The 23,531-nt window shown below is 55.0% G+C and overlaps 1 protein-coding gene across 1 annotated transcript; it reads left to right on the top strand.

Annotated features, from left to right (window-relative positions):
* Positions 1 to 2,368: 2,368 nt before the first annotated feature.
* PDK2 (pyruvate dehydrogenase kinase 2) lies at positions 2,369 to 21,916 on the top strand. Its single transcript, XM_077806202.1, has 11 exons — positions 2,369 to 2,537; positions 6,694 to 6,835; positions 10,253 to 10,324; positions 12,378 to 12,562; positions 13,317 to 13,406; positions 14,007 to 14,084; positions 14,610 to 14,686; positions 15,258 to 15,356; positions 15,974 to 16,081; positions 16,455 to 16,568; positions 20,385 to 21,916. Exons 1-11 carry the CDS (start codon positions 2,417 to 2,419, stop codon positions 20,523 to 20,525), a joined length of 1,227 nt encoding a protein of 408 aa, XP_077662328.1. The 5' UTR covers positions 2,369 to 2,416; the 3' UTR covers positions 20,526 to 21,916.
* Positions 21,917 to 23,531: the final 1,615 nt, after the last annotated feature.

Genomic DNA, 23,531 nt, shown 5'->3' with positions numbered 1-23,531 from the left:
ACTTATTACTGTTTAATGTAACAATTTATTCTAAAACCTCTTCTACTGACACCTCAATCTGGGACAGGTCCTCAGATTTGTCACCTAAAAAGAATGGCTCAGGTGCGGGAATTTCCCTCACATCTCCTGCAGTGAAGACCGATGCAAAGAACACATTTAGCTTCTCCGCAATGGCCTTGTCTTCCTTGAGTGCTTCTTAAGCACCTCGATCATCCAGTGGCCCTCCCTGATTGTTTGGAAGGCTTCCTGCTTCTGATGTATTGGTGGGGAAGGAGCGGTGTTAGGGGTCTTATTCCTTCACCCACTTACTTCCCTGGTCCTTCTCGCATGAACAGAGAGCAACAATACCCAAAGTCCAAAGGTGCAAACAATTTGATGTTTATTGAGGTGAACTTCCAGCAAGCATGATTCCAGTTTCCTTCCTTAGTGTCCCCCTTCCCAGCTCTGACACTATAGAGCCTTACACCTGTGTCCCTGTTCCCATTACTGCCCTTAGCCAAACATGATTCCAATTTCCTTACCCCCTTTCCCATTTCCCCCTTTAGCCAAACATGATTCCAATTTCCCTACCCCCATTCCCTGTTCCCATTTCCCCTCCCCACACCCACACCCTCACTTCCTGATTGACTGCAGACTATATAGTAAAACTTGAGTTCGGCTTAGTTATACCTTATCATTTTCCTGAAATTTAACTAACCAATCCTAACATATTGTAACATGACTATGTAACCAATTATATCCTACCACCTTAATTAGTTTACACCCAGCAAAATTAATTATACAGCAGACAGAAACAATCACAGAACCAGACAGAGATTATACAGACAAACAATAGCAAAGTGGGAATTATAATGACAAAACGATACAGAAGTGAGGATTTCACAGCCCAGCTATTGATAAGTGAGTTCTTGCCAGACAGGATGCTATCAAACTAAGTTTCCTTTTACATCTTCTAGGCACTTCCCTTTCTCTGGAGGTGATAGGCACTATCAGGACAGGATTGTATCCTAACAGCCCAATAGCACCTTCTTTCAATGTGACTAGCTTGGAATGTGAGGAGGTGTCCGGTCGCTTCCCAGTTTATGGCTGCCTCTGTTGCTTAGCCAAGGGCCTTAGCCTAAGAACAGGGCCTCAGACTGTCACAGTAAGAGAAGGACCTTACACCGGCAGACAGTGATTTTGATTCTTTCTTTTATACCTCTATAACTAGCCAAGTGATAAGAATACACCTAAATTCCTTTGCAGACAGGCCTGAATATCTATATCCTAACAAGCGGTTTCTTGAGCTTGGTCTCTGGGCTCTGATGAGTGAGGTCCGGATCCTCAAAGAGATCTAGGTGTCTAACTCGAATTGATTTCAATGGGAGTTAGGCATCTAAATACCTTCATGGTTGTGGGCCTGCTGGGTTGGAGGGAGAATGGGTGGGTCATGGAGCACAGCCCCTGCTACCACAGGGGTTGATAAATCAGTCTCAAGTCTCAAACATTTACATTGTTGACCCCCCTCACCCCCGCTGTTGGGAGGCTGCTCCGGAGCTGCCCTCCTCTGGGGGTTAGAAACCTTTTCCTTTGCAGCATCAATTTACTCCTGGGGAGTTTATCCCCATTTGTTCTTGAGCCGACATTGTCCTTAAGCTTCATTGGGGCCACCTCATGTAGGTCCAGAGAGCTCTCGTCTCCCGGCTCAGCCTTCGCTGGGCTGGACGAGCCGAGTTCCTTTAACTTCATGCCGTGAGCTCAGCTCTGCCGTCTCCCCGATTGAGCTAGCAGCCCTGATTCAGACTGAATTCCTCTGTCTTGAACATGCAGGACCAGAATTGGTCGTGGTGGTCCGGGGCCTACCAGGGCCTTGCCCAAGGGCATTAGTGCTTTGAGGGGGTGGAAGGGAAGGGAGTTAAATTAGGTTGGGCTGGGCAGCAGGGCCCTGGTCAGGAAGGGGTTAAGGGAATGTGGGGGTCTAGGGTGGGCTGTAGGGCCCTGGCCAGGAAGGGGTTAAGGGGATGGGGGGGTTTGGGGGGAGCTGTAGGGCCCTAGTCAGGGAGGGGTTAAGGGGATGGGGGAGGTCTAGGGTGGGCTGTAGGGCCCTAGTCAGGAAGGGGTTAAGGGAATGTGGGGGTCTAGGGGGGCCGCAGGGCCCTGGCCAGGAAGGGGTTAAGGGGATGGCAGGGGGGGTCTAGGGTGGGCTGTAGGACCCTGGCCAGGAAGGGGTTAAGGGGATAGAGAGGGGGCGGACAGAAGGGCCCCGGGCAGGGAGGGGTTAATGGGCGGGTCCCGGGGCGGGCACGTGGGTGGGCGCGCTCCCCATTGGGCCGCGGGGGATGTTTGTGAGCGGCGATTGGCGGCGGGCGGCGGGGGGGCGGCGCCGGCGCGGGCTGGGCCGCAGGCCGCTGTCAGTGGCTCGGGGGCCCCGGGCGCGATGCGGCTGCTGCGGGCCCTGCTGGGGAAGGCGGCGCGGGCCGCCGGGGCCCCGACCTACATCGAGCACTTCAGCAAGTTCTCGCCCTCGCCGCTCTCCATGAAGCAGTTCCTGGATTTCGGTAACTGCCCCCCCCCGGGGCCCCGCCCCCGGCCAATACCCCGCGGCCCCGCCCCCACCCGGGCAACTGCCCCCCCCCGGGGCCCCGCCCCCGGCCAATACCCCGCGGCCCCGCCCCCACCTGTGCAACTGCCCCCCCCCGGGGCCCCGCCCCCGGCCAATACCCCGCGGCCCCGCCCCCACCCGGGCAACTGCCCCCCCCCGGGCCCCGCCCCCGGCCAATACCCCACGGCCCCGAGCAACTGCCCCCCTCCGGGGCCCCGCCCCCGGCCAATACCCCGCGGCCCCGCCCCCACCCAGGCAGCTGCCCCCCCCCCACACACACCCGGGGCCCTGCCCCCGGCCAACACCCCCCCGGTAAATACCCCCCGGGGCCCTGCCCCCAGCAAACACCCCTTGTGCCCTTCCCCCAGCTGCTCCCCCCACCCCCATCAAATACCCCACGGGCCCTGCCCTGGCCAATACCCCCCTCCCCGACCCCACCCCTGCCTGGGTAAATACCCCGGGCCCCTCCCTCCCAGATGAATACCCCCAGGGCGTGCCCCCTCCCTGGGTAAATACCCCCTTGGTTTTTCCTGCGGCGGTAAATAGCGTCGGGTTCATACAGCCTCCACCACCGGGTCAATATCCTCCCTCCCCAGCCTGGGTAAATACCCTCTGGCTCTATCTGTCCCCTTCCCCGTGGGCCTTTTCTCCTCCCGTGTGCGCTCCCTGGGGTACGTCACCCCTCTGCCTCCCGCCTGGGTCCAGCCAGGTGTATGCCACTGTCCCTGCCACGTACCCCCCGCCCCCCCCAGTGCATAGACACCCCCCCCAGGTAAGTATCCCGGGGGCTTGTGAGGGGCAGGCTCCCCCTCTACCCCTGTGAAGCCGTTCCTGGACTGTGGTAGTTACACCCCGCAACACACACTCACACACTCACACACTCACACATTGCCTGGGTACCTACCCCCCTGGCACCGGGGGCTGGGGGGCCATGGGGCAGGAGGGGGACAGTCTCTTCCTCTTCCCCCCACTGCCAAGGAGCAATTCCGGGCCTGGAATCAATGCCCCCGCTCCCTGCCTGGCGAAAGACCCCTGGGGTAGCAGAGGAGGGGATCCATGGGGCAGCTTGGAGGCAGGGCTGCCTTCCCCCTGCCCTGTTGGCAGTATGCTCTGAGCGTGGGACATTGCTATTCCCCTCCCACCCACCCTTGGGGGCACGGAGCCGGGGAGATCAGGGGCTCCCTGCTGTTCATGTTCACTAACCGCCCGCTGGGGCAAGGGGGTAGCAGTGGGGCTGGCTTTCCCGATTCTCTTTGTGGAATAGTCCCTGGGTAAATGCCCCCCCGGGGACAGAAGGGAGGTTCATTGGGGTAGGAGTGGGGAGCAGCTCTTTCTAGAACAGATCAGGGATTTTGGAGCTATCCCCTGCTCCCAGGGCTTAGGGGCAATCTGGCTATGGGACAGTGGTGCTGTGGGGGGCAGTGATGGGGTTGGGGGGAAGGTGAGGTCCATAGTCGTGGCCCGACCAGGGTTCTGAATTCCTGAGGGGCGTGGGTTTAACACAGTGACTAAGTGATTCCCTCTTGGGGCTGGGGGGCTGATTTGCCCCTCTAGCTCAGTGGGTCGGAGTTTGGGCTTTTGGTGCCAGAGATCGTTGGTGCTGGCCCCGCTGGTGATGCAATGTGGGGGAGTCGTTACCAAGTAGGGGGGCTAAGAAAGGGCTAGAAGGACTATAGGGCTGAGAGTGGGGGCTGGAAGCAGAAAATCTCCCATATGATCCTGTTCTCTGGGGAGTGGAAGATGTCGGGGAAACCAGTGGGTAGGGTGGTGCATGAAATCAGTGGAGGGAGAGTAGGGAGTGGTTTAATTGGACCCCCCCCCCCAGCAGGAGCTGTGGGGGGAGGAGAGGATGGTGACTCTTGTCCCTGAATTACAGCAAGGTTTGCTCTCCGCTCTTCTAAGGGACAGCTGTGGGAGATGGTGAGAGGTTGTTCTTTGCACGTTGGAACACACTCCGTCCATCCCCCCCCACACCACGTATTCTGCCCTCCCTCCCCCCTCTGGGGCGTCTGACTCTGATACACCCAAATCCTCCAAGGATCCTCCCCCCTGGAAAATCCTCTTTGAAAACAACAGGGTGCTGCCTTTCTTTGAGGTTTCGGGATATAACCCCTCCCTCTCCAGGCTGCTGCAGGCAGCCGCAGCCCCTCCCTGCTGCTTCCCAGCCCACTAGCTAGAGCAGGGGGCTCCTGGGTTCTGTTCCTGGCCCTGCTGCCGACTCCCTTCCTGGCTCTGTGCCTCAGTTTCCCCAGCGGTTGCATGGGGGTAGCGAGACTGAGCCACGGCCCAGGGCAGGCTGGGAAGATGGATTCACTGATATACATGGAGATCCATGGTCTGAAGGAGATAGGAAAAGGCGAAGGGGTTAATTGCTGTAACGTATTTGAGATGCACCGCAGCACCCCCTTCTCTTCTGGCTGTCCTTAGACGTGTGCTGAAAGGGGGAGGGTGCCGGTGCCCTCTGCCTTGTCCTAGAACCATTCCTCGCTCCTGCCACCCGGAGGCAGCTCCCAGCCCCCCAGTGCTCACTGCCCTCCGTGTCCATTTCGCGTGGCTTCTCATTCCAGAACAAATGTCAGGCCTGCCGGGGCTTTCAAATCGCTAGACAAAGTCCCTGCCAGGCCTGGCTGGCTGGCGCTGCATGGCAACCTGCTGACACGCATGCTGGGGTGTGTGTTTCTCTCCCTTCCACTAGCCACTTGTCTGGCTCGCCTGGTCTCATTGCAGTGCTGCGTCAATAGCCTTCGTTGCCTGCCAAACAATCTGTGCCGTTGTTTAGCTAGAAAGTGCCAGGGATGTACGAACGTGCAGGAGCTCAGGTTACATCTGTACATTTGGGTGCGTGTGAGTTACACACACACACACCCCCCGCTACTCCTCTCTACAGAGTGATGCCCTTGTTTACCAGCCTCCCCTCTTCTCTTCTCCCTGCAGCTACTTTATAGCCCTGCTGAGATCATCACCCACTATTTTTTTGTTTTCCTCCTCCAGACCCTCCTTGAGCCTCTTGGCCCAGGTCCCGGTCACTTGGGTGCTTTTGACTGTGGGTGGGTTTGTTGGTTGGATTCCTTGCAGAACTTGGAGTTGCTGCCAGTGAGGCGGTTAGTTTAGTTTCTGCTGGCCAGTGTAGGGAGTTCCCGGTCATTAAGGCTCCTGGCGTCTCTGTCATTCTGTGGCAGGGCAGACCTCTCCTTAGGCAGCCCGCCAGGGAGCCAGGGTTCGATTCCAGAGAGGGAGCCTGAGAAATGGCTCCTGGACCTGGGGAAGGCAGCCAGCGTGCCCACTCCCAACCTGGGAATGCAGTGATGAAATATAACCGTACAGGACTCTTTGGAGGCCCTGTGATTGGAATGATGTGTACGGATAGAGGGATCCGAGGCACAGAGAGGTTAGGTGACATGCCTGAGGTCACTCTGTGAATCAGTGGCAGAGCCAGGCACAGGCTCCAGTCTTTTGCTCAAACCACAAGATGACCCCACCTGCCCTGGCCTCGTGGACATGCCTTCAAAGTGATAGGGGTATTCTCCCCATTTCCTACGTTGGGCAGGGCAAGTTGAGCAGTAATGGGCTGCAGCCTGGGGTTAGCGTGCGACCTGGCCTCCCTTGTGAGTCTCCTGTCCAGTATCCCCTGCTGGAGCTCGGCAGCTGGATGAGGTGACTCTGGTGGAGGGAGCAGCAGATGAGAAGGGCTGGTCTGCGATTGGCAGGAGGTGTGAAGTGATGGGGACAGCTTTCCTCCCCCTCCCCATTCCGAGAGCTGTGCCCAAGACCCTGATGGAGTTCAGCCTGTTGCAAGGGAGTGTGGCCTAGTGGTTAGATTGGCTAAAGCTGTACTCAGTGGGGGAGCATGGGGGTCTGAGGTGTAATGTTTGGGGATCAGCATGAGATCCTCTGATGCAAGGGGCTGTAGTGGAGGAAGGGGCTGGAGGAACCAGGTAAATGCTCTTGATGAGAGCCTGGGAGTCCAACTGGTGGTCTGATGTACCATCCTGAGCTGATACTGGGGGCAGGACAGGTGGGTGTCTTCTGAAGGGATAGGTGCCTACTTCCCTGTCATCAGGGTGGGGGTCACTGAGATCCTGCTTTTCTAACGGTGGGGCTTCTATCTGTAGGGTCCAGCAATGCCTGCGAGAAAACCTCCTTCACCTTCCTCCGCCAGGAGCTGCCTGTCCGGCTGTCCAACATCATGAAGGAGATCAACCTGCTGCCAGACCGGGTCATCAGCACACCCTCGGTGCAGCTGGTGCAGAGCTGGTGAGTAGGATGGACTGCCAGTCAAGGGGGTGGGGGCGGGCAATATTGCTAGTCTGTGTGTATGTTGGGGGCACGGCACTGCTAGCCGGGGTGGGGGGGAGCATGGCACTACTAGCTTGTGTGTGTAGGGAGACGCTGCCAGCCTTTGCCTGTCTGCCCCCATATCCCACCGCACCCACCAACTCTCCTCAGCAAGCCCCTTGCTCACCTGGTCTGGGTTTACATGTAACAGATGCAGGAGGAGAATGAGGAAGGCAGCTCAAAGACCCTGCCAGCTGAGGGGCTCTGGAATGGACATACTGAGTGCAGGGGCGTGCAATGGCACGGGGGGGTAGGGGAGACAAATCAGTGATAACTGGGGACTGAGGCAGTGTATACCCAAGAGACCACTTCTAGACTAGGGGCTTGTCTACACTGGAAATGCTACCATGGCACAGCTTGCCACTGATGAGCTTCAGCGTAGGGACTACCTACGCCAATGGGAGGTTCTTCCATCTGCGTAGGTACTCCATGTCCCCGACAGGCAGTAGCTAAGTTGATGGAAGAATTCTCCCATCGCCCTAGCACTGTCTACACTGGGGGTTAGGTTGGCTTAGCTACGCTGGTCAGGGGTGTGGCTTTTTCACAGCCCTGAGGGGTGTAGTTAAGCCGACTCAATTATCTAATGTAGCCCAAGCCTAGGAAAACAGGTTGTGTGTACGCTAGTTAGCTACTGCATTTTGACCTCTAGTGTAGACAGGGCTTAACCCCTGTAAAGAACAGCTAGCTGACAGATCATGCTGAAAAACATGTCTTCCTAGACTAGACGTGGGCTCATTAAATGGTGCCAGGACAATGGACCAGCTGAGCAGGATCAGCCCAACACGTAACAGTTGGGGTTTTTCACTTCGCCCAGCCCTGGGCAGAACCCAGTTGGGTTTAGTTGAGGAGCAGGGAGATTTCCAAACCGCCCTTGGGGGAAGGGTGTGCTCCCTGATACTCCAACCGTTGTGGCGCCCCGGCCAGGTCACCCTGAGTACTGCAGGTTTCGGGGCAGCGACTGTATTTAACACCTGAAAGCCCGCTGGCCGGCAGCCCATGCTTGGGCTCACGAAAGCTCATGCTCAAATAAATTGGTTAGTCTCTAAGGTGCCACAAGTCCTCCTTTTCTTCTTCCCCCTTGTACTGGTATGGTTCAGTTGTTGTCATTTCAAAGGCACCAACTGCTCTGCTCTGCTCAGGTCCTTATAGGTTTGGGGGTCCATAGACCAACAGGAGGGGGAAGAAATGAGAAATGTCCCTTTAAGACCCCCCCCACCCAGTTCCTGGCCCCTGCCCGCCAGACAGCAGCAGCCTGAACTTTGTCCTACTTTGGAGATCACGTGAGGGCTTGTTTGTGCAGCCAGCGATTTCCTCTTTTCACCCCAGAGGCTGCCCAGACCAGCTGAATCCCCCCCCCACCCCCCTGGGAGCTGGGGGGCAGGAGCCTGAGTTAATAGTAACCTGGCCCTTGCCTGCAGCTAAGCTGCACCCTGGAATTTGCCCTCCTGGAAGGTGCATTCCTGCATCAGTGATCCCATGGGGCTGGCCATTAACCCTTTGCTGCCTGCTCCAATGTCTTCAGCCCTCCCATCTTTTCCTCCCCCCCAATGTCTGTTCAAGCAGCCCCTGCTCGGAGGGGTCTGGGAGGTCCCCTGGCTGAACCCCTCTCCAGCATGAAGCTCTGTGGTCTGTCACTTCTGCTCAGGGGGCTCGACCCGGAGACCCACGGGAGCCCCCATCGCAGCACCCCTTAGGGCGCTCAGCGGGGTTTGCTGTCAAGCAGTGTCTCCCGCCCCTCTGAGCCTCCCTACACCAGTGCCCTTGCAGGCCACCTGCTAGTCCAGCCCTGGGCCCCCTACACCCAGCTTTGCCAGTGCCCTTCTGTGCTGCCTTGGGCTCTCCACGTATGTCCACACACTCCAGTCCTTCCTTGCAGCCCCCCCGCCTTGCTATTCCAGCCCTAGGCCCCCGGTTCTGCCCACATGCTTGAGTGCTCCGGTGATATCTAGACTGCTCCAGGACCCTGACCTTCCAACATCCCTTCCGTTCAAGACCAGCCTTCTTTCTACTTTGGCCAGGGCCCTCCTGCTACTCCAGTCCTTGCTTTTCTGGCATAAGCCCTGCATCATGCTGCCCTGCGTGGTGGCTCTGGTGATGGGGCCCAAATGAGCACTCTCCTTACACCCCTAATCCCTTGTGACTGGTGGCGGGGTCTGCCCCGTCATCTCTGGAGGCGAACCGCTCCTGTACTCATCCTCCTGCACCCTTGGGATCCCATGATCAAAACTTCCTGATCTCACAGGACTGGTGCCTTTGCAGCTGCTTCCCTGTAACCTAAATCCCCAAGCAAATATAGCAGAGCCCTGGGAAACCATTCCGTCCCCACGCTTACGACCAGCCTGCTTAGGTGTTTGCAGCTGTCATGGTGCCCTCTGGAAGGAGCTGTGTGTCTGGAGGGAAATTGTAACCCAGGGGAGGGGATGGGCTGCTACCGTGCTGACTGGCTGCTTGCTCCTGGTTCGACTGGCAGACATTCCCGATAAGCTGAGGCTGCAGAGGGCAAGGTGCGCTGCCTGTCCCAAAGCCTCTGGCATGGTGCAGGCCCGGGAAGTCGCTGGCCCCTGGCTGCTGCTCTTTCACCGGTTGTACTTCCTATCATGCAAGGAACTAGGCTAGGCCCGTCTCTGCTGTCCCTAGGTGGGAGGAGGGCTGGGTGACAGTGCTCTAGGGGATGGTAGGCAGTGGGTTAGGGAGCAGCTCTGCCCAGGCTGGGCTCCCAGAGGTGGACCTCTGGAATATGTAGTAGTGGGTGAGGAATGCCCTCGATTCAGTTAGCCCGAGTTGTAATGGCTGCAGGTTAAGATCCTGCCAGTTGAAGCTGGGCTGGGTTGGTGTTTGGAGGGGAGACCTTTGCAGCAAGCCCAGGTGCCTGCTGAACGCTGTGGTGGTGGCTCCAGTAGGAGGCAGCCTTCCCCCGTAGTTCAGCACTAAACCAGTGCCTGCTTCATTGCATGGGGGGGGGCTATGTTGCTGGAGGTGCCAAGCAGTGATCCTGCCTGTTAAAGATCCCAGAGCGTTCTCCACTTCCTGTCCTAAACTCTTGGGAGCGGGGGGGGGGGGGGTGTGCGCACTGCTACTTCCCACTCCAGAGCTGGCTGCATTTCAGCAGTGGATGAAGCCATTCCTGTTTGTAAAGTGCGCTGCCTAGACTCTGTGGGTCCTCTTCCCCCCCATGGAGGCGGGTAGTGGGGTATTGCTGTCACACACAGTCTCTCCAGGGCGCCTGCCAGTTGAAGGACGGGGATTGGGGCCACCCTGCGTTGATCAGGACTCCCAACATGCGGCTATGAAATATAAATGGAACCTGCATCCCTGTTCGTCCCCACTCTCTTACAGGTATGTTCAGAGCCTGCTGGACATCATGGAGTTCCTGGACAAAGACCCTGAGGACCAAGGCACCCTGGGACAGTAAGTTGGGTGTGGGCTGAATGGGTTAACAGACTAAGCCCAGGAGGAACCCTTCAGTCTGCCCTCCTGTGTCCACAAGCCAAAGGCTTTTTCCCAGAACCTGGATTGAATCACTCCCAGTGATTGAGAGTCCACGCCTCCGGTGAGCTGCCTCTGTGTTGAATTTCCCTCCTGGCTAGCAAATTGCAGCTTATTTCAAGGCTGAATTGGATCTAGCCATTGGATCTTGTTATGCTTGCGTCAGCAAAATCAACGCCCCACCCCCACCTAGCCAATATCTTTCCCGTGCGCAGGTGCCTAACACAGTGATCCAAGTCACCTCTCACCCTGCTCTTCCGTAAACTGACTAAGTGGAGCTCTGTAAGCTCTCGCTGCCAGGCTTACTTGTGCGGCCACTGAATTCTCTCCCCTGTGTCCGCCTCCCCCTTTAAGCGTGGAGACCGGAAATGGACTCAGTATTCTAGTAGCCGTCTTGCCAATGCTGTGCACTTGTCTATTTCTGCTTGATATCCCTCTGTATACACACCAGCATCACGTTAGGCCCCTTAGCAACAGCGTTCCCCCGAAGTCCTCCTGTGAGTTCTTGCTTCCCAGGACTTAGTCTCCCCTCCTTTAGGTGTAATCTGCTTTTCTTTAATCCCAGATGAGTGTGTTACATTGTGACCAGGTGACTCAGAGAGCTCTGTAACGTTAACCTATCCTCCTCATTATCTGTTACTCCACATGGTTTTGTGTCATCTTGCAAACCTAACCAGCAAAAATTGTATATGATTTTTATCAATGATCTAGAAGATGTCAAATAGCACCTGACCAAGAACCAGTCCCTGGGGGACCCTGTGAGAAACCTGGGGGGACCCTGCCCTTCTCAGTGATATCTCCCCACTAACAACAACATTGTCACTGAGCCGGTTGGCAATCCATCGAACAGGTGCCTTGTTAATTCCATAAAATACAAAGTTTTTTCATTAGAGTGTCATCTGGTACTAAATCGAACACCTTGGAGTAATCTAAGGATACTATGCGCAGTTTATCAACCAGACTTATAATCTTGTCAAAAAAAAATAACAGATTTGTTTGGTAAGACCTCGTTTCCATGAAACCGTGCTGACTGGCTTTAGTTGTATTGTTCTTCTCTAATTCTTTGATAGAACAGTTAATCGAGACTCTGTTATTTGCCGGGGAATCACATCAGCCTAACTGATCTATAGTTCTCTGAGTCATCCCTTTGTCCCTTTTTAAATATTGGGACTGCAATGGCAGGCCTCCAATTTGGAATTTCTCTTGTTTTTCCAGATTGGTTAAAAATTAACACTTGTGATATAGCTGGTTCCTTTAACGCCCTTGGATGTCAGTTATACTGCCCTCGCATTCTCCCTTGTTCCAAATGGTGAATTTTCTATTCCAATGCGATGGATATGTCATCCTGCTTCATTCCAGATACACAACAGGAATCCCTATTGAACTTTGTTGCCTTCTCTGTATTGCTGTTTATGATTTTTACCCTCTGCATCTGGCAGTGGACCGATACCTGACTAGGGATTCCTTTTGTATGGCCGCATTGAACAGGACAGTCATGCTTTCTTGCTGCCCCACCTCCGGCTCCCAGATCCTGGCAGGGACCTCCGCTCGGGCTGGGGTTGGGCGTGAGTGTCGCTGAAATTTTATCACAGATCCCAACTCCCTCTGCAGCCCCCCATACCCCCCCAGTCCAGAGCTGAATTCCAGCTACGGCACTTCAGCCATCTCTGATGTTACATGCGCCCTGGAGATCTATGTCAGCTGTGCGGTGGAATCTGCTCCGGGATTTCCCAGGCAGCTGCGCCCGCATTAGGGTTAGAATGGGGGAGAGAGCTCCTTCAGCCTAGGGGAACCTGGACTGGATTGCTGTGCCTCCCTGGAATGTACTGGGGGTCTTAGTGTCCCCTGCCTCCTTGTTGTAGCCCTCTGGTTCCAGGCTCTGGGAAGTTGGCTGTATCCTCGCCTCGCTCTATGATGAGCTGCTCACATCTCACATGGACTAACCCCCGCTGCTTTCCCTTCCTCCTTTTCCCAGGTTCACGGATGCCCTGATCACCATCCGTAACCGGCACAATGACGTGGTGCCCACCATGGCTCAGGGGGTGATAGAGTACAAGGAGGCCTACGGGGATGACCCCGTGTCCAACCAGAACATCCAGTATTTCCTGGACCGCTTCTACCTGAGCCGCATCTCCATCCGCATGCTGATCAACCAGCACAGTGAGTGACAAGCGCCCAGCCAAGCCTGCTGTCTCCCATGGAGTGGAAGGGACTGAGTGGGGGCTGGGCTGCAGAGGAGAGGTGGAATGAGGCAGGGATCAGATCCTGCGGTGATGGGCACAGGATTGAAAATGTACATCCAGTCTGTCTCAACCTTTCCAGGCTACTGGACCCCCTTTCCGGAGTCTGATTGGTCTTGCGCACCCTCAAGTTTCACTTCCCTTAAAAACGACTTGCTTACAAAATCAGACCTAAAACCACAAAAGAGTCACTGGATACTATTACTGACAAATTGCCGACTTTCTCCTTTTCACCCTATAATTATAAAATAAATCAATGGAATATTAATATGGTCCTTACATAGAGAGCCGTATAAACGGGTCACTGTGTGAATGAAATGTTAGTTTGTACTGACTTCGCTGGGGCTTTTCCTGTAGCCTGTTGTAAAACTAGGCAAATATCTAGATGAGTTGATGTACCCCCGGGAAGACCTCTGGGCTAGACTAGAAGGAATCAGGGAATAGACGAGACCCTATAAGCAGGGAGATTTCAGCAGGGGACTGGGGCCGAGGGGTGGAATTTGTGGGTGGGTGGGGAGTACTGGGACAGAGTGACAGGGTAGGAGAGATGGAAACTGTCATGCATGCTCTTGATCCTTCTGGGGACCCCCTCAGACATGTCTGTGCTGAAGTCTGTCCTCCCCATCAACGCACATCCCCCCTCTTCGTCTTCCCCTCCGTCTGTTTCCTTGCAGGCCTGCTCTTTGATGGCAGCACCAACCCTGCTCACCCCAAGCACATTGGCAGCATCGACCCCCACTGTGACGTGTCCGAGGTTGTGAGAGGTCCGTGCCCCATAATGGCTGAGAGGCAGCATCCCTACAAAAGGGCGGGGGCCCCTGCGTGGGGGAGCAAAGCAGGCTAAAGGGTCTCACCAAGATGAGGTTGCACTGGGGGCTCGGACTGGCTGGCTTGGGAGATCAACTGGGGGAGCCGGTTCTGATCCGTGCCAGACCAGCGGGGGCTGAAGACGATTTGTTTGGAAGCTTCTCTGTGTGACGAGTTCGGTGGATCTCAGCCTAGGTGCCGGTGGACAAGCATTCATGTGACAGATGTCAGACTGCCTTGGGGGTACCCCAGAGACGCCAAGCACTGATGGGCCACAGTGACTGAGCTCCCCTTGTCCCTAAAAGGGGGGTCCCTGCCAGGCAGGGGACACTGGTACAGGGCAGCCTGGGGGAAGTTCACCCAGCTGATGCCCAGCTTGTCCTTATTCTGGGAGTAAATATCTCGCTCCAGTCTGTCGTTCCCAGCGCTGTCCATGCTGAAATTCCTTGTCTCCTATCCCCTTGCTAAGTCCTGAGCCTGTCCCAAGAGGAAGCAGGCACTGAGTTCCACTCTCTTGGGTAGAATCTGTGCCGATCCCACCTCTCTCTGCTCTCCAGATGCCTACAACATGGCCAAGCTGCTGTGCGACCAGTATTACATGGCCTCGCCCGATTTGGAGATCCAGGAGGTCAGCGGTGAGTCTAGAGGGACCCATAGCCCCTGGGGACAGGAGGTGGGTGGGGATCCTCGTGGGATAGCAATTGAGCCTGGCGGAAAAGTGAGTTGCTTGTGGGGTGCAGGGGTTGGTAGGGAGCAGCCAAGGGCAAGGAGTTTTCTAAGGAAGGTGTCACAAGGTGGCTGGCCCTTCACGGGGAGCAGGGCCCAGCCTGGCCTGTGGCTGATCAGCGACCTCCCTGCTGAGATTGATGAAGTGACTCGAAAATGGCTCAGTTGAGGAAGGGAGCTGCAGGAAGCAAGGTGGCCTCCTTGATGCAGGGTGAGAGACACAGAGGAAAGGCCTTGGGGCCGCTGCAGCCCGCTTTATGCAGCGGGAAGCTTTGTATGTGTACGCTGAGAGTTTGGTGTCTGAAGAACAAAACCGTGCCCTGAAAGACGGGCCTGAGCCGTCCTTGGGCGTCAGTCCTTCCTGGGCTGGGGGAGTCAGGCCAACAGCTTACAGGAGCATTTCCCTTACAACCGCTGTGTTCTTTCCCTTGTAGCCAACAATTCCAAGCAGCCGATCCGCATTGTCTACGTCCCGTCTCACCTCTACCACATGCTCTTTGAGCTCTTCAAGGTAAGGCTCCCAGCTCTATGGTCCTTCCCCTGTAGCACTCTGCTCCGCAAGGAGGTGACGAAGCTGGAGAGAACCATGGTGGAACTTGGCATCGTGTCTGCCAGACCCACCAATGGTTCCCTATAGTAGGCACCGGAGTTTCCAGCTCCTGCCTCTGGCGGTGGGTGAGGTGGAGGCCAGGGAGTCCATGTTTCAGGAGGGAATTGTGAATATGTCACCTTTTTCTTCTGGTTAAGAGATGAGTAAAGGAAAGCACTTTTTCATCCACAGTGTTAACCCGTGGAACTCATTTCTGTAGTATTTTTGCCTAGGGAACTAGCTTTAGTTAAACATTTTAAAGAAGGAATCGACTAATGGTAAGTCCAGGACCATCAGGCCTCTGCTTCAGGGCATCTGCAGATGACCGGCTCAGGGTCAGGAAGGAACTTCCTACCCTTACAAATACTGCACAAATAGGTGCATTGTGGGGGGTCTTTGTACCTTCCTCAAGCATCAGGGCAGGCAGGGGCCAGGCTAGAGGGGCTATCATAAAATCCCTGATGACTTGCTTCTTCTCTCTGTTCCCTCGGAGAATGCCATGCGAGCCACCGTGGAGAGTCACGAGTCCAGCCTCCGACTCCCAACCATCAAGGTGATGGTAGCACTGGGTAAAGAAGATCTTTCTATCAAGGTAGGTGGCCTGACTGAAGGTCCGAGGGATAGAAAGGGACCCTCAGCATCAGCTGTACTGTGGGGCACAGGCTAATTCCCCAGGGAGCTCACTTTTGTCCTGGGAGTTCTCTGCAGTGCAGCAGGTAGACTGAGCGGATGTGGTCTAGTGGCTAATAGGGGATTGGGCAAGCAGACCCCCTGAGTTCTGTTTGACTATCTGACTTGCTGTCACCCTGGACCTGAGACTTTGGGGAGCATGTGTGTGGGGGGGTATTTAGCCCACATCCCCAAATGTTGTCTAGCTTCCCTCCTCCAGTGCAGCTCATCTCTGCGGCTCATCTCTGGGATGCCTGTAGCCAGTCCTTGCTTGGGAGCCTCCAGCTTGAACCCTGAGGCTGTTTTCCCTGCTCCCCCAGCCTCACGGGGGCATTTCCTCCCGTCGGGAGGGCTGGACAGAGCACCCTGTCTTGGCCTATTGATGCTTCCTGTGTATCAGCCAGCAGCAAGCGCTGCTGGGCTACTGGGATTTCTCCCTGAGTGTGTGTGGGAGGGGGTGGGGGGGCGTGGCTAGCACACCACTGGTCAAGGCATGTGGGGAGTCGCCAGGGGCTGCTGACGTGATGTCCCATCTCACAGATGAGCGACCGAGGTGGCGGGGTTCCGCAGCGGAAGATCGAGCGGCTCTTCAGCTACATGTATTCCACTGCGCCCACCCCCCAGCCCGGCTCGGGCGGGACACCCCTGGTACGTATCGGATCAAGTCGGGCCCCCCTGGGTGTCCCTGCAGGTAGCACGTTGGTCAGGGTGATTTTGGGGGGCTGTGGAGGAGGTGGGTGAGTGGGTGGAATTCCCTAAGTCCTTCCGGGTAACCACCCTCCCTGTCCAGAGCTGAGTGCAAGGGATTCCAGTAAGCAGCCTGCACAAATACTGATCTGCTTGGATCGCCTGGTGATGATGGCGGAGGGCCTTCGTGTGACAGCCAGGGGTGGGAGGAGGGTTTGGGGGGTTCCTGATGTCTGGGTGGAGTGATGTTGAGGGAAGCAGGGTCTGGTGGTCGGGCAGTTCGCTGAGACCTCTGCAACCATAATCACCTGTCGTCTTCTCCCTGCTCCACCAGGCTGGCTTTGGTTACGGCCTGCCCATTTCCAGACTCTATGCCAAGTATTTCCAAGGGGACCTTCAGCTCTTCTCCATGGAGGGTTTTGGGACAGATGCAGTCATCTACCTGAAGGTGCGTAAATCACCCCCTGCGTCTCTCCTTCTCAAACCCGCGGGTTCAGGCAGCCACTCCCCTGAGGCCTCCCAGTCCTGTCAGTGGCAAGCACACCATGTGGAGGTGGGGGATCTAGAAGAAAGGATGTCCCAGTGGTTAGTGGGCCCGCCTAGGTCTTGGGAGGCCTGCATTCACGTTCCTGCTCTCCCGCAAACTCCTTGTATGACATTGAGCAAGTCCCTTAGGGCTTGTCTACACAGGAAAGTCTTCCTGGCCTCACCAATAGGACTATACCGGTATAATTCCCCATATGGACGCTCTTATACCGGAATAAGTGTGTCCCCATGAGGAGTTATACCAGTATAACTACATTGGTTTAAATTCAGACACTGGCTTGTTCCAGCAGAACTTTCCCATGTAGCCACGTCCTTAATCTCTCTGAGTCTCAGTTCATTGCCATCTGTAACGCAGGGCCGGCGGCACCGCCCGACCTCACGTATGGGCAGTGAAGATAAATGAAAGCTCGCGAGGCATGCAGATGCTACTGCACTGAGGACCAGAGATAAGTGCTTACACTGGAGGGGTTTGCTGACGGTCCCCAGCCCCTGGCTTTTCCTCTTCCTTTGTAACAGACAAGAAAATGATCCCTGCCCCATGTCACGGACAGTGGGTGGAGTCTCCAGATCTTACAGACTTGTCCCCCTTGATCCTGTCCCTCCTTGGTGAAACTTACGTGGGTCAGTTTCATTCTGTTCCTAGCCACTTCACAGCTACCCCCAAAGGCTCATCTTGTCTCTCAGCCAAACGCGTCTCTGTTCAGGATCAATTCTTGACTAAGATCAGTGACGTAGCCAGGGTGACTTAGTTAGTCACTGGAGCAGGAGCTTGGGTCTGAGTCGGCCCTGCCTGTGGGTATGGGAGTGGGTTCTTGGGATGCTGGGTCAGGCTGAGAGGTGATGTGTAACTGACCGACTCCTCGTTAGGCTCCTAGCTCTGGAGTCTCAGAGCTTGTCTGCATCAGGGATTTTTCGCTCTTTGTGAGTAGCTGTTTTAAGTCACACTACTATTAAATCATTTAAATCTAAATATTCAAATATTAATAATCCTATTCAAGTCAGGTTTCAATCGGGTGAAGACTTTTTGTAAAAGCTCATTTGAAAACGTCTGCTATTGCAACTGTGAATTTTAATTTTTTTTATCACAAGCTAAATTGTAAACACTGTTGTTTTCCTTCAGTGCTGCTACAATTAGGGGTATTGCACATGAATTTTACAAAATGTCTATAAGCCAAAAAAATCTGAAAATGTAAGACCCTGATCCTGCGAATGCTTAAGCAGGTACGTAACTTTACTCACATGCCTAGTCTCATTGATGTCAGTGGGATTACAGTTAAGCACATGCCTAAGCGTTTGCCACATCAGGGCTAATATTGTAGCTTTATTAAACTTTTATTTTATTGGCATAACATTTTTGAGCGAGACGAGGTGGGGGAGGTAGTATCATTTATTAGATCAGCTTTCATTGACGGAAGGTAAATGCTTTAGAGCCACACAGAGCTCTTCTTCAGGCCTGGGGAAGGAGATCAGAGTCTGAGCTAAATACAAGTTGGGACAGATTGTTAAGCATAAGGGGTATCCATGTTGTAGAGGCCACTTGAAATGAAGTTGTCAATTGAGGGTTTGGCTGTTAAGCGTAAGGGGGTTGAAGCGGGCAATTAAGGTTTAGCCAGGTAGTATGGTGAGTTACAAATTGTCATAATGAGCCATAAAACTCTGTGGAGTCCATGGTTTTGAGTGTCTAGCAGAGTTAGGAATTAGAGGTCGCAGGCTCACCTTTTGAAGGTGTTGTGTAGATTTTCCTTGAGGAGGAGTATTGAAAGATCAGATCTAGAGTGATCACTTTGTGAAAGGATGGTAGTTTTGTCTTTTATCACTTTTCTGCATGAGTTCATTCAAGAGTGTAGTGATCGTTTGGTTTCAGAACCCTCATGGTGGTTGGTGGGACATTTGAAGCCCTGCATGAGGAACCCCACATGTAGTGTGTAGGACCAGGCTATAACAACACTGCGCAAAATCTTTGTCAGTTCAGAACAAAATTGTTGCAGTGTGAACTGTGAAAAGTTATTTCGACTTCCAATACAATGCAAATATTCTCAATGTCTCTGTTATACACACAGGCCAACGTTTTCAAAAATAAAGAGGAGCCTAATGTTAGGTGCTTTGGAAAAATCCCAGAGCCTACGTAATTCAAGTACGCACGTCCCATTGACCTCAAACCCCATTGGAGGCATATTAGCCTGGTTGAAGCATTTCAGCTTTCTTGACTTGTGGGAGTTCAATATATTGGAAGTGGCATTGGCTGCAAACAGAGTCGGGGGTATCTGCTTACCGCTGTTGTGCCAGAGTTTGCAGTTCTCTGTTGATGCCCTGGTGCTGACTTTTTCAGCACAGATGAACATTTTGTGTGTGAAACTTTAGTAGAAAAAAAATCTTCGTCAAACCTGAAATTCTATCACCAACCGGGAAGCTAATTAAGGGAAGATACAAAACATCCACCTCAGCCAGTTAAAATGGGGGGAAAGTAAAGAACCAGCAACACATCAAATAAAAATGATTAACATTTTTAAAAACTGGGATTTAGGTCAATTAAAGAAACTCATGGTTTTTATTCACCCAGCTGTAGCTAACCTCAGTATATAGACACTCCCTTGATGCAACTGCTCCTGGCTTCAGTCCATAGCCGGTGCATGGGCCGGGGATCAGAAGTACTGCATTCAGACCGACCCTCGTGCAAAAATCCACAGAGACGTGATTAAAATCTTCCTTGTGGAGGGAGCCGGTGAGGCATTAGAAGTAGAGCAGGTTGGAAGTTTTCCGACAAAACTCAGTGAAATGTTTCACTGATTCTGTTACAGATTTGACAAAACTTTTATTGAAACACAGGCAGGCTTCACTGCCTCTTCCCCCCCTCCCCCACCCCAAGCTCTGGGGGCCAGGCAGCCCCTTGCTGGCTCCCAGAGCTGGGGGGTTGGCAGAGAGACAGAGCCCTCTGGCTCTCTGCCTGTCCAGCAGCTGGGCTTGGAAGGCTCTTGTCAGTTTCACAGGTGAAATTGACAGGAGCCTTCTCTGAGGGCAGCTGGGAAAATTCCCTTTCAGGTGTCCCAAAATGGAATCTGTCTTTAAATCCTTCCCTGTGAAAAATTTCACGGACTTGACGTTTCATCCCGATGCGAGATGAAACTTTTTCAGAAATGTGAAAATGTCCATGGGAAAAGGATTCCCTTTCTCAGCCAGCTCCAGTTAAAAGCCCTGGGGAAACAAATGCAAGATCTGACCTGCAGAGACTGCTTCCCCCCGGCCTGCCCCTCTCTGAATGCAAATTGCATTCCAACACACACACTTCCCCCAGCTTTGTGGCCAGGAAATGGAAGCAAAGAATCATAGGGTTTGAGTAGCAGTCTTTAATATCAAACTCCTGTATCATGAAGGGAGCCTAGTAGTCAGAGCAGGAACCTGGGAGCCAGGACTCCTGGGTTTCTTGGATGGAAGGCTTCAGAAGAGGGCAGAACTTTGCTGATGCCCTGTGTCCGGAAGAATTCCAAAGCACTTTACAGGCTAACACGTGGCATGAAGTCTGCCTTGAGTAGGGACCAGGCGGGAAACGGCAGAGGTTGGTCTTGAACCATTGTCCAGATTCTACCAGATGTCTCCTAGGGATACTTCCTAGTGGCTGGCCGTGCCATTGAGAGGATGCTTGGAGGCCATGGGGCCTTGGGGCTAGGATTCACTGCAGAGAGAGCACTTCTCCTGTCCACTGACGTGCGGTTACCCACAGGCCTTGTCGACAGAGTCCGTGGAGAGGCTGCCAGTCTATAACAAGTCGGCCTGGCGCCACTACCAGACCATTCAGGAGGCAGACGACTGGTGCGTGCCAAGTACGGAACCAAAGAACACCTCCACCTACAGGGTGACCTAGGCCCCCGGGCGCGGCTGGCGGCACTTGGAGACGGAGAATCTATCCACATCACAAAAACCACATTAGGAGAACTCGAGTGATGGACTCTTCCTATTGACCAGTCTGGCTAACGCTCCGCCCAGGGCGTGAATGATTTCTTTTTACGGTATGTAGCGTGCAGTAGCCCATGCCCACCACTGCCTGGCGTCTGCTGGGCTCCCCCATCCTCACCCTAAAGAGAGCCGGGCAGGCTCCGGGCATCTCCCGTTGTTGGGGGTTTTACCCATAATCCTTTTATTCACCATAGATCTGTTCTTTGCCTCTGCTTGCCACTGGGAGGGGGAGGACAGGAATCAGGCTGTGGAGACGGCTTTTATGGTTACGGGGGAAACGAGCCCTCAGGCCGAAGAGTTTCAAATATGGGGAGAGAGGAGGGGGCAGGTGGGGAAGCCTTGTAGGTTCAGGTGTGGGGTGGACAGGGGCCCTGTAGAGAGAGCCAGGAGGGCCACGGGCTCAGACTCGGTCTGTTAGGCTGGGGGAGTTGGGAGCCAGGGCTGGAGCACCTGTGGGGGGAGGTGTGAGGAGAGTCAGGTGTGTTGTGAGTGGGGAGGGGGAGGTGCAAGGAGTGAGGGGGCCTCCATGCTTAGGGGCGTGTAGCCTAGGGGGCTGCTGGGAGGTGCCAGGGTTGCCCTTTTCTGAGCTGGGACAGTGGGATGGCATCAAAGGGAAAGGGAGGAGGCTGTCCTCAATGCTCCCCTGCTTGGGTAGGGGTAGGCATTAGAACAGCCACATGGGGCAAGAACAGTTCCCGTTGTTGCCTGGGGGAGGAGTTCGCAGTGGGGTCCCCCCAGATGGGGTGCAGCAGCCATCTCTCTCTCTCGGCTGTGTTTAAACACGAGGCATTACGGTGCCTCTTTCCAGCTCAGAGCCGCTGTCTGGGTCTGTCAGAACTCGGGACCCGTTCCCACTGGCTGCCATACCCGTTGCTTGGCGCTGGCTGGAAGATGGAATGGTCTGAGGCGAGCTGGATGAGTTTGCTCTGCAAGGCAAAGGCAGGTGCTGATCTGGTGAGGGTCGGAGGGATTGTAACTTCTTCGGTGTCGTGTGAGGCCTGGGCTCTGGAGGTGCCCTGTTCTCTCTGCCCGCCTCTCGCCCGCTTTCCTGACCCGTTAGGTGTCTCTGTCCTTTTCGGGGAGCTCCCCTCGGCACCAGCTGCTCCCCGTGTCTTCACACCACTGCCCTGCATGCCCTACGTGTGATTGATTTCCATGGCATGCTTTTATGTACTCTGGAAAGGATCTGCACAGATATATATATGCTGTGGGCGGAACCCTGTTTCTGCCCCAGACACGGTGGGTTAAGTCATGGGCGTTCATCCCATTGTTGATCCATAAAGATGACATTGACCAAAACCGGCCTGGCATTGGTGGTGTTTTCTTTGCACTTTGCGGGGTCCCAGCGTGCAGCGAACAACGCCCCCCGGCAGTGGATTTCGCATCCTGCCTTCTGCATGGGCCCAACCCGCTGAGTAAGTTGAGTGTTAAAACTGGATCCCATCACCTCTCCAGCCAATTAGCCCTTTCAAATATCTGTAAGGTAAGTAGTCTTTCACACTGGATGGAGCACTGAACTGGGCATCAGGAGGCCTGGGTTCTATTCGCAGCACTGCTGGGTGAGCTTGGGCAAATCATATCGCTGCCCCGTGCCTCAGTTTCCCCTCCCACCTTATCTGTGTTTATTTAGATTGTAAGCTCTTCAGAGCAGGGTATATGCAGCTCCCAGCACAATGGGACCTCAATGCTGCTGTAGTATAATACTACTAGGACTCCTGGGTCCCCAGCTCGGCCACTGACTTGCTGTGTGACCACGGGTAAGTCACTGGCCCGATCTCTGCCTCAGTTTACCATCAGTATGACAACACTCAGCTTCCCATAGTGCTTTGAGATCCCCTGGCCCAAGGGACCTTTTTCCTAGCAAGCATGGAACGATATTCCCAAGGGGGCACTGGGCGTCACTGGCAGAGCTGGGAATGGAACCCAGGAGTCCTGCTTCCCCGAGCGGCACCATGCAGGCTATGGCCGCATGCTGCTCTCTGCAGGGCACTGACCTGTAGGTCAGATTTCCCTGTCTGCTTGGTCCTGGGCTATGTGGCTCTGCAGAGCGCTCCAGGGCCTTGTTTATCCAGCCGCTGCAGGGTCCCACACAGGCTCCTCTGCTTCTGGCAACCCCTTGGCTGGGCCCAAGCAGCCGGGTGGGAGGGGAAAGAGCCGAGGCCTGAATCCGGAGCAGCAGAGAGCACGGATTCCCTTGCCCAGCGCGCAGCTGCCGTGTTGATGCAAAGCTGCGGGGAGCTGACTCTGCCTTTCAAACCCTGGAAACCACCTCCTCTGTGCCCTTGGGAGGACTCCCGCCCAGCTGAGCGGGAGGGGAAACCCCGGGAGCAGGGAGGTGGCATGTACTGTGTGAGCAGTCACCCAATGACAGAGCGGGAGGGAGGGCTGGCAGGCTCTGCGTCTGCAGACCTAGTGCCTCCTGGATCCCCAAGTTGGGAGCAGGGCCGTGTACAAGCCAGCTGCTCTGCATCCTCTCCCCATCGGCCTCCCTGGACCCAGCTTCCTTGGGGAGAAGGGCTCTCTCCCCCCCCAACGCCTCGCTCCGCAGATCACCCCAGCGGGTGACCTTCAGTCAAGGGGTTGACCATAGAACAGCGGGCGCCCGGCCCTAAAACGAGGCTGCAGGTTCCCAGGTCGGGTTTCACCTGGGGCCCCTTCTTGGCAGCCGCCTGCTACGGGCGGTTGAGCGCAGCCTCGGGCTTACCAGCCGGCGGGAGGGGAGGGGTGTGGGGGGAGCAAAGGTGAGCCTCCTCCATGGGACCAGCTCCGTTGGCCGTGGCAGGTTTCCCTTCACTCCTGTGGGGCCCTGATACGCACGGGGGCCTGCCCCCCCCCCCCCCACCCCGTACCCAGCATGTGAGGTTTTTATTACTAGGCTAGTGTGGGGGCAGTTATACCAGCTTCAAAGTGCCCC

Source organism: Eretmochelys imbricata, chromosome 27 (genome assembly GCF_965152235.1).
Source record: "Eretmochelys imbricata isolate rEreImb1 chromosome 27, rEreImb1.hap1, whole genome shotgun sequence".
Classification (NCBI taxonomy): Eukaryota; Metazoa; Chordata; order Testudines; family Cheloniidae; genus Eretmochelys; species Eretmochelys imbricata.
The sequence above is the reverse complement of the archived record's forward strand: the minus strand, read 5'-3'. Positions and strand labels throughout refer to the sequence as shown.

Coding starts and splice junctions, on each gene's coding strand:
- PDK2 (XM_077806202.1), top strand. CDS start 2,417: ATGCGGCTGCTGCGGGCCCTGCTGGGGAAGGCGGCGCGGGCCGCCGGG. Junction 13,407..14,006: donor CGTGTCCGAGGTTGTGAGAG/GTCCGTGCCCCA, acceptor TCTGCTCTCCAG/ATGCCTACAACATGGCCAAG. Junction 16,082..16,454: donor GCTCGGGCGGGACACCCCTG/GTACGTATCGGA, acceptor CTGCTCCACCAG/GCTGGCTTTGGTTACGGCCT.